The sequence below is a fragment of the Rhagoletis pomonella genome, unplaced genomic scaffold (genome assembly GCF_013731165.1).
Source record: "Rhagoletis pomonella isolate Grant_MI unplaced genomic scaffold, Rhpom_1.0 Rhpom_scaffold_00007, whole genome shotgun sequence".
NCBI lineage: Eukaryota > Metazoa > Arthropoda > Insecta > Diptera > Tephritidae > Rhagoletis > Rhagoletis pomonella.
The window spans coordinates 19,871,279-19,881,760 of record NW_023458561.1 but is presented as its reverse complement, the minus strand read 5'-3'; the positions used below and the strand labels follow the sequence as shown (position 1 = coordinate 19,881,760).

At 33.0% G+C, this 10,482-nt stretch overlaps 2 protein-coding genes across 4 annotated transcripts in view; one reads left to right on the top strand and one right to left on the bottom strand.

Annotated features, from left to right (window-relative positions):
- The first annotated feature begins 308 nt into the window (after positions 1-308).
- On the top strand, positions 309-3,589 carry LOC118742420 (protein late bloomer-like). The gene is made up of 5 exons (XM_036474483.1): positions 309-627; positions 846-1,019; positions 1,108-1,263; positions 2,862-3,059; positions 3,156-3,589. The coding sequence occupies exons 1-5, from the start codon at positions 568-570 to the stop codon at positions 3,312-3,314; spliced, it is 747 nt and encodes a 248-aa protein (XP_036330376.1). The 5' UTR covers positions 309-567; the 3' UTR covers positions 3,315-3,589.
- Positions 3,227-10,482, bottom strand: part of LOC118742421 (tetraspanin-6-like) — a 15,883-nt gene continuing 8,627 nt past the window's right edge. The window contains exons 4-6 of one of the 3 annotated variants that reach the window (XM_036474485.1): positions 4,993-5,184; positions 3,655-3,744; positions 3,227-3,334 (exon numbers count right to left, since the gene is read on the bottom strand). In XM_036474485.1, coding sequence (XP_036330378.1) covers positions 3,673-3,744; positions 4,993-5,184 — 264 coding nt within the window. In that variant the 3' untranslated portion in view covers positions 3,227-3,334; positions 3,655-3,672. Of the gene's footprint in view, positions 3,335-3,537; positions 3,745-4,992; positions 5,185-10,482 lie in introns of those variants that run through there. The other 2 variants (XM_036474486.1, XM_036474484.1) reach the window with 2 other exon arrangements.

The window sequence follows — 10,482 nt, the reverse complement described above, 5'->3', positions numbered from 1 at the left end:
CAACGTGCTGGGTATTTCGCATTTCCATTTCGCCGCGGAGCCGATGTTCCGAGGGCATGAAATGATAGTCGGCATCCGTAGGTTCAGCTGCGGTTTGCTTATTTTGTCGAGGTCCATAATATGCTGGTCCCTTCAGTGCACATTAGCGTAGTGTAGTTTTCCAGCGACCGGCCAAACACTTTGTAAGCCACGAGTAAGGATCTTTGTCCACACCTCAAGTGTATCCAGAAAGCGACCAGGGGACCTCAACGAGCTTGTTTCTTGGACAACCGGTTAGACCCCGGCTAATCCGGGTACATCTTGCATTCTTCTTCGTTATAATGTTTGTTGGGTGTAATACCAAAAATAGAATAACTGAATAATAGAGAAAAAATATCGCCCTGTTTCATTGACAAGCAATGTTAATATTTATTTTACATACAATTTTCTGACATCGACTTCAGTTACGACTTTGGTGTGTAAGGAAACAAATCGTTTGCATAGCTAGACAATAAATATTAATATTTAAATAAATATTTTTTTAACTAAATCACCGGCTAAGTGAGACGTTAAACTAAAACATATAAAATGAGTGTAATCCTTTCGACTGTCAAGTGTTTTGTATTCGCTTTTAATTTTTTTAGTTTGGTAAGCACATAAGACAAAATATAATAAAAAAATGCCATGCAAAAAAACAAAACTGTTTGCTTTTATTATCGACAACTACACCCACTAGCGGCATTAAAATTAGCACTTGTCGTGTTACTGACTGATTGACCTAAATATTTAATATTATTATTATTGTTTGTTTATTTATTTGCCATTTGCGCTAATATTGCTATTATTTATTTCACCCCTTTGCACAGATACTTGGCATTTGTATTGTTTGTTTGAACACTTTCGGCTTGGAGTATGCCATACCGAATACGGACGAGCACACCTACTGTATAGTTGGTATCATTTTGGGCTCTTTTGTATGCATGGCCACGCTTTTTGGCTGTTATGGTGTTGTCTGCGAGTCGTTAGGCGTCAGTGTAATTGTGAGTTATTGTGTTCTGTTTTGCTTGAGTTTTTGTTTATTTACTTACATACTCACCTTTTTATTTGCAAAAAATTTACACCTCAAAGTACTCGTTCTTCATGCTGATGTTGTTGGCAGCACAATTGCTGCAAATGCAGACGTATAAACATCAGAAGTTCTTCACGAATGCGCTGGATCTGCTGGAGGACGCATGGGATGAAGTTGGTGTAGATCCAGAGACAATGCACTCGGTGGAGGTAAATGTAAGTGAAGTGAAGTAATGTTTTTTTTATTCTTTGTTAAGATGACTTACTTAATTTAAGTAAATGTTTAAATCTGACTGCGGTTTAGCTTAGTTTAAACGCTCGAGCTAGCTGGCTTAAACTAAGATTAGCGAATTAAATGTCAGCCAGCTGTTATGAACGCAATTCACCTGATCTAAGTTTAAACATGCACTGAAAATTTGGGCCCAGGTTTTAATATATTTTTGTTTTGTTAAAGTACACTGTCCGAAAAAAGTATTGGCACGGAGATTTTTTTAGAATATATGCAACAATATTTATTCTAATTTTTTCTCCAATTTTTTATAAAAAATATTATTCGTTCTACTTTGTGCAAAACTCGGGAAAGTTAAATAAAATTTCATGCAAATTTTCAACTTTTTAATCCGATTTTTTTAGAATTTCTTTGAGTGTGCAGTTTTGTAGCTCATTTAGGTATAGAAAATGCGAGTTTGAAGATAGTCAAAAATCGCGTTGATTTTTGAGATTTTTTTTTTTGTTAGAGGTGTTTCGCATTTTTTCCAAACAAAAAATGTTTGAAATGTTTTTTTTTTGTATGGAAGAAACTGCATGAAAATAAATTGCCAAAAATCTACGTTAAGTCTTAGGTACATTGAACTTGCACTATAACAACTATAATACAATTTATTGGGCTACAAAGCTGCAGACTCACAAAAATTCTAAAAAACTTGCACGAAAATTTATTGAAATTTACTGATTTTTTCATAAAGTTCAAAAATTATGTTCTAATGTTTTTTTTGTAGTATAAACTAATTTTGTAGCAGGAAAAATTTAAATAAAAGTTGTTGTATATACTGTAAAAAATTCTGTGTGCCAATACTTTTTCCCGGCAGTATATGTCTGAAATAAATGATTGATAAAGTCACTAGATTACTTACTAAAAATCTAATAAATTTTAAAAACAACTGCCTGAACATTAAGTTAAGTACAACTCAAAAAACTAACAGTTTTTGTTGATTTTTTGATCATTTTGAAATGAATGAAAATTACCAAAACCGACCTTCGACTATCTCTTCTCGTTCTCCAGATACATATTTGATTTTGTCTTTTTTTCTAAAATAGAACACAGTCCGTCGGGTCCGGATGGTTCTATAATAAATAACTGAAGTATACTCGTACATAATTGAGACTTTTTTAGTATGCTTTTATTAGACTAACAATAAAAGCCAGTTTCACGAAAGCAATTTAAGTGGAAATGGTTTTTTTTTATTTGAATTTTATATGGAAACTAGCAGAAAAAGAAATCATTTTTCACTTAATTGCTTTCGTGAAAACGGCAATAAGGCCATTGAAAATGGGTAAAATTAGACAACTACCACTTTCGCATCCCATATTAGGGTAGCAAAAAAAAATAGTAATAGAGTACATAAATATGTATGAACAACCGGCATTTAACTTAAATCAGTATTTTTATATTATTTTACATGCTTTCTTTCTATTCTTTTTACTAACACTTATCTAATTTAATTTTGTTTTATTTAGTTACACCCTATTTTATTTTAGTTCATCTCATATTTAATTTAATTTTAACTGAACTAAATCGTTGTTATCATCACCAGTATCACTGCTGTGGCCTATATAATGCCAATGACTACCGGTACATACGTATGTCAACGCCCGTAAGCTGTTATCGCTACCAAAATGCTACGCTTGAATCGAATTTATTTACTCGCGGGTGTGTTGAAGCGCTGGAAACGACGTACCATAAGACCATGGAGCGAGAAAATGTTTTCAATTGGTCCCTACTGATCACTGAAGTAAATACTTAGAATACATATGGAAATATACCTATATGCATATTTATGCATTAATATTGGTATTAAAAATATCTTTCTCCACATTTTTTTTTAAAGTGCGCTGTCTTTCTCTACTCGTGCGTTCTGAGCATTTTGCTTTTCAGACGTCATCGCGCAACATATCGAACAGGCAATGAAGAGGATGACTATGAGGCTCAACAACCTGGGCCGCACTTCAACCATGTCAACTCGCGCTCCCATTTGCTCTCCAATTAATGAAAGTGCTAAAAGAAGTACTATTGCAAAAATTCATATTTAATTTTTAATTTCGCAGTATCTGAAATTTTATGTTTAAAATTAGAAATAGAAATTTTAGGTAAGTAGTTGTAAACTACTAATACTGTTTTATGTACATACACATACAATGTACATAAATACTTATACACATATTGTAAACTCATATCATAGCTAAAAAGAAATCATACGAAAACATTTAACATTATTAATTTGTATACGCTAATTTTTAATAAATTATTTTTGATAGAAAAATATCAAGATTTAGAAGTGCTTAATCTGCAAGTTTTTAGGTGATGTAAAGACAATATTCTATGTCTACCTAAAATTTCGCTTTTTACTACAACTCTTCGTACTCTCCAGTTCGATAATACGCTAAAGTGAGAGCGGATGAAAATATTAAGGCCATCACCTGAAAAAATAAAATAAAAATATTTGAGAAAAAATCCAGTATTTTTCGGATAAAACCAACGTCCACAATGCACGATGTTCAGTGTAAATACATATCGTTACCTTAATATAAAAAAGCCCTTACTCAATAATAATAATTTATTATACAAAAGTCTGCCGACAACTCACCAAACACCTACTGGATTTTAAAAATGTCTACTAAGCATAAAATTAGCTACATTCTTAAATAAACAGCCTCTAAAAGAAATTCGCAGCAAAAGGGACTTGATTTTGTATGCAGGTTTTTCACCACTCGGTAAAGAAAAAAAATATTTAGATAGGGACTTTCTGTATTAAGGTAACGATGTGTGTAGTACACATATGGCCGGTATCTACTAATATTTTTCAGGAGTTTATAATAATAGATACAATTTCAAAATTTAATTTAACACTGTTTAACTAACTATATCTCAACATAAGTTTTCGAAAACAAATTACAAAAAATTGTTAATTCTCACAAAATAAACCATCTCGTCATAAAGAAAAATATTTAAAAAATAATTCTTGAAAAACGCCCATGTTTTTTGAATCACTTTTATTATAGAGAATTAAACAAGGATTACGATGGTATAATTTTAAATACCTAATTTACTGGTCTTCACTATGCAAATCGATTCAAAAAGTTTAAGGATATTTTCAGTTCCAGGGCCACTATATATTTCCAAGAATCCAATGGAACCCTGTTTATCGTAAAATTCGTTAAAGTTTCACCAAAACTTCGAGCTTTTTAATTTGATTTCTTAGAAACAGCCGATTCAATTTTGGTATAACAAAGTGCAAGTTTGAAGTACTGCGACTTACCGTTGATTTTTGTCAATTTATTGCACTAAAATTCAATGCGCTACAAAACTGCATAATAAAAAAAATCTAGAAAAGTTGATTAAAAATTTTAAAATTTTGAAGAAACTTTGTTTTTAAATTCGTTGAATCTTTACAAATCGGCTGCTGAGTGGAAGATCGACCTATCTGAAATAAGGCGTTTATCAACCAAATTCTGGTATAGGACGTTTTTGAAAAGTTTTTTTGAGATATGCTGTTTTCGAACTGGCTGTTCTTCAAAGTTCGAAATTTTGATTTACGTGTTTTTTTAGATAGCAAGCTACTATATTTTCAAAAGCAAATAATAATAATTTTTTCAACAAAGAAAAATAGCCCAATCTTGCTAAAATGTCTCTTCCCTATTAACATTTTCGCCACCGTATGTATTTACCTGTGTCGCAGTAAGCAGAAAGCCAGCAATGGACAATGCATCACTTGCTCTACCAGCAGCAAATTTTACTTTCTCCAAACAGCCATCAGTATAATAAATCCAGGCATCGTTTTCCGTATAAAAGCAACTAGCCGGCAAAGGCAAATTCGTAGAGGTGTAGTCGCTGTAGTTATGTAGGCCACAGCAGTGAAACTAAAAATGAGGAAGTAAAAATAATCAATACGGTAATACTTAAACAGGAGTTAGGGCCAGTGATCGGAGTTCTACCACATTGTGGTAGATCTGCCACTTTATGGGCATCTACCACACCTACCACTCAAGGTCTGAAATCTACCACATATTCGCGTTTTTGAGTAGTTTTATTTTTGTTTTTTTTTTTATTATGTTAAATTGCAAAATAGATGATTTATAAAAAGAATTAATAACGAAAATGTTAATTAACGGCGATTTTTGTGAAAGTATTAGCAAATTTAAGTGCATGAAAGTTTTCTGAGGCGTTGTTTACTTTTACTTGAAAATTGTAAAAATTGGCATCCCAATTAGCTGTTTCTGGAACGTGCCACATTTGTTCGCACTCCGCAAGGTTGCAGAAATCTCTTAAAATATGTTCGAAAAATATCTTAATATGGAAGGAACTGCTTTACACTGTCAAGGAAAACAATTTCCAAAACACAACGCACTTTTTAGTAACTTCAATCTTGCACTTTATTATACTAAAATAAAATTTTTTTAGAGTCTAATTAAAAAGTTTGCCATTTGGGTGAAACCTTGCAGATTTTTTTTAATTTTTGTACAAAGTTTGATCCAAACCCAAAGATATACCACATTTTTTTGAGATCTACCACATTTTTTCCAGATTCTACCACACAGAATTTTTTTTTAGAGTCCGATCTGGTTATGGCCGGTTGCTCAAAGCCTGGTTGACACTAGTCGCCGGTTACACATCATTATCGACGTTACCGACACCGTGTTATATGTATGGAGTCGAAAACGACGATAACGATGTTAACTGATGATTAGTGTCAACCAGGCTTTGAGCACCCGGCACTTATTGAATGTAAGGGACAAAAAATCATTTTATATTACGATAATACATGTTAGTAATGCTAATTGCAATAGCAATGGTATGGAAGTGTTAAATAATAGCAATGACATTAGTAACGGCACAGGTCTTAGAAATACAATTGCAAAAAAATTCCCCAATCATACTAGTGGTGCTAACAAAAATTATTCAAGGTCAAAGGTCAACAATGAGATTGGCAGGTGTCTACAAAGCACTTATTATCTGACTATCTTTACATAAGTTTTAAGTACACTCGTGATCCTGGAACTTTAACAGCATACACAGTAAAAGAAACAAACCGGCTGAGAAAAATTTAAAAATACACTCTATAAGGATATCGTTAAGACCTGATCAAGCGATTCTATCACACATAAAGGTTGTTTCTTCCGCTGAGCTGGACCCATTGTCAAAAATTCATTAAGCGGTAAACTTTGTGACAAATGCCTGTAATGATACTTTCGCAGACTACTGATCAATCCCGCTCTCGAAGGGCAAAAATTAATCCCAGTGGTGGATCCTGAGATCTCAGCACTGACGAATAACAGTATCTAAACCTCTTCTACTTTATATAAATTCCATCCTACATATATTTTTTAACAACTTAAGTAAAGTTCTGCATCCGCCAATTTCTACGGCCATACATCAATAAGTAACGAAGATACTTAATTGACGCATTGCTATGAAAAACAACTTTTTAACAGTGAGATTTTCTAACTTTCAATTTTTTGACTGAAACCGGTAGTGATCACTGAAAACACGGCCCCAAGAAGGCATAACATGAATGAAAAAAATGAATAGAGTAGATTTCAAATTTTTTCAAAAACCGGAGTAAATCTAATCTGATCTTAGTTAAACCCAAACACTAGTAGGGAACGAATTTTTTAACATTTAGTTTGTTCCAGTACTTTTCGGACTAAAACCTGTGGAAACGTCAAACTACAATTTTACTCTCTCTAGTGAGAGTAACAGGAGAACAGATGCAGAAGTGTACGGGAACGCAAAAAGCACTTTTCCAGCTGAAACGTCATTTGGTTTGTTTACTTGTCATTAGTACAATACTGATTTGGCTGAAAGACCACTAAATAACTATTAAAATCTATATAATTAATAATAATTGCATATATATTCAAATATTTCATTATTTACTTCCATTTTTTAACAAATGTAAGGTTATTTGCTTTCACCGCTTTCTGTTTTTGTACACAAATGCAACTCTACCTATCGTTTGACACTTTTCATGAATTTGGCAGAAGAAAAACTCCGGACTAATTCTTGAAACTTCATTCTGGGAACAGTTGCTCAGTTACTCTCAGGAGCGTGTTCCCAGATACAGAATTGGCCTACGGGAACGACTTTGGACTAAATCCTGCAAAACCTGCAAATCGTAGACGTGCTGAAACGCTCTAATTTTAACGCTAATGACCCACAGATGGCGGAAAAATACAGGGTTGTATCAAACTTTCGACGTGGTTTCGAGTTGGTTAGCTTTTAACCATCTCAGTGAAATGGTTAAGTGCTGTCATTTTTATATGGCGAAACTACGCTAAATCAAGTGGGTTATCGGGATAAAAAACTCAACCGCCATAAATACGTGGCTAGCTCCGGTGGGGACATGGTATAAATCTCTGTTCAAATTTTAGGGCGTTTTGCCTGTCAGAACGTATTTCCAGCTCACGTATTTCGGTATCTCTCTTCTTAACTATTGCGGCAAATACGTTTCGCTTTTCTCTTCAATACCCTATAGCAGTTCGGCATAGCTCGAATTTAGCAAACTTTAAAATTCGTGCCCGAGGACGAGCATGAACAGGAGGTCGAATACTAAGAGGGTTCTTAAGCTAATCTTCATTTTAATAGTAATAAAAATTTCTGTAGTATGTAAGGAAATAAAAACGGGTAAAGAAGTCTTAGTTCGGGAGAAGCCGAAAAATAAATATCTGGCGCACGTATTAAATATAGTTTTTTCTCCTTTCTGAATACTTCCGTTACATGGTGAAAAAGTAGCCAAAAACCAACGACGCCTCTGATTGTGATTTTATTACTTTATCGGTCATCTTCGTCTTGCTTTACATCGATTACGTTGCGATCGTCTCGGTTACCTTTACACCGGCTAGCATGATGCCGTCGGACTAATTTTTGAAGCATTCCTCTTCGGACGAGTCGTTCGTGCTGCCTTTCGTTTGAGATATATAATAGTGCTGTAAGCTTTATTTATGTATAAAAATTTGATAAATTTATAAATGAAATCTAAAACTGTAGATCTAGCTATTGAATTTGTTTCAATAAACAATAAGTCTTACAAAAATGTCTGTAAGAAAATATATTGACTATTATTTTTTGTTTTAAAACACGATTCAAATGCATGATTCTGAGTTAACTTCACTGTGAATTTGACTCTTATTGGGCATCTTCAAATGGAAATTATAAAGTTACGAATCATGGCACTGCTTTTAAAATGGAATTCAATCGTTATTGCATATTTTTGCATATTTTGTAGTACATTAATTTTTGCAAAAAGTTCCTGTTTTTACTTATTTGTTGCGCATACTTTTTACATATTATTTAATTTACAACCATTTAAACCCAGGGCGACACTTTTTGACAAAAAAATTACTTACAATTTTTTCCAAATAATTCATCTGAAACACTCTATTAAAATGTCAAAGTTTCTATTTACACAAGATTGATACAATGATGAAGATTAACTAGTTTTGCCTCTTTTGACAAAACTAATCTAATTGCAGATGTTAAAATAGCTCTAGGAAACAAAAAACAAAAAAAAAAATGAAATAATGAAAGCATTTTTGATTTTTTTTAAGTTATTGAGTTTTTCTTCCGTAAATAAATTATTAAAAAGAAAAAGTAAAAACTAAATAAAAAGTAGGGTGTTTTATTCCTGTAACCTCTTCGTGGTAGGCCCTAGATACTGTGAATGTGGCAATTTGCAGGCTAATTACAGGTAGAATTTTAAAAGAATTCTTAAAGTCCACAAAAACACTTTGACATAAAATTTGACCACTTAAAATTTTTCAATTACATTCGTATCTTTATTTTTATTTAAATAATAGAAGTTAAATAATAACAATGATGACCTTAGTTGATAGATAGCCAACCCTACTCAAGGAAATGTTAGTGTTAAAGCTTGTTCAAACACCTTCCCTGTGATACCCACATTATGATATTAAATAATCATGCATTTTTTTAAATAAACGTATTTGTAACTATTTAAAAAGGTGACAGCCTCACTCCAAAATATTTTTTTAATCTCTTCAAAGATCTCGGAAGATCTAAGGGTTTTAAGCATGAGCACTAAAAAAGTTATACATTTGTACTCACCCGACTTTCAATGCTCGCCATGGGACCTTCGCTCACCATTTCTCTTTCCCAAAGCAACTCCACATTTTGAACTGTGGCTGTGATTATATTGCTCGCTGCGAGATGTGTAACAATATAAGCTTGTGTGACGCATAATATTGTAAACAAAGCACAATACTTAAAAGAAACGAAATTGCAATAATGTAAAGCCGGTACTTTTGTTTTGCATAAATATTACTTATGACTAATAGTAAGTAAAAGACATGCATACTATTGGGTACAAAGTACTTTCGACAGATATCAAATCAAATCCAACTATTAGTAAGGAGGTTTCCTGTGGTATCTATGAACGCTCACGATGATGTAAAAGATGACGGTAGTGAACCACCAGCTAATCTTTTTAAACTATTTTTGCCTATTTGTTCACTATGTATAAAACGGCTGTCTCTCAAGTGGCTTTTAAAATTTATATGCCATTTAAACACAACATTTCTTCTGAAAAAAAATGTGTTTGGAGAAGAAAAAGAAGCTGATGATATCCGCTTAACCGGGGTTTATATTACCCGGAAGCCAGGTATTACCCGATTTGCCCGGGTACCCGGGTAATATACATATATACTGTATCGGTGCCGATTAAACGAAAAATACCCGCGATGCGATGTAAATCTTCTAGTTTAATCTTTTTCGTGAGGAGTAATACTTTTTTCAGTGAACAATAAACTTCGCCAAAATCAGTTTTTGCTATTAAACAAATGACTATAAGTGACCATCAAGTCAAGGTGCAGGAATGGTATTTTTAAAGCGATAGTAGCCAAGTCCTAGCTTTAATTTAAGCAAAAGTGGAAGTTTCTATCCCCTTTTGTTTTTTTGCTGGGGCTTCTAAAATATTGCGAAAAACGCGATTTTTTGATCCTTTGACCACGGTTTTCTCAAAATCTAAAGCTGATGGAAAATTTGTACTTACAGATTCGTAATCAGCACAAAAAAGTCTATCAAAAACAGCTTTAACATTTTAGGAAACCAAATTTTTTCCAATTTTTGTTGGCCTGTGTAATATTTGAATTAGTAAAAGTTACCATAGAAAAAAGCGCCCAACGGATTCTGCTCTTTTTTTT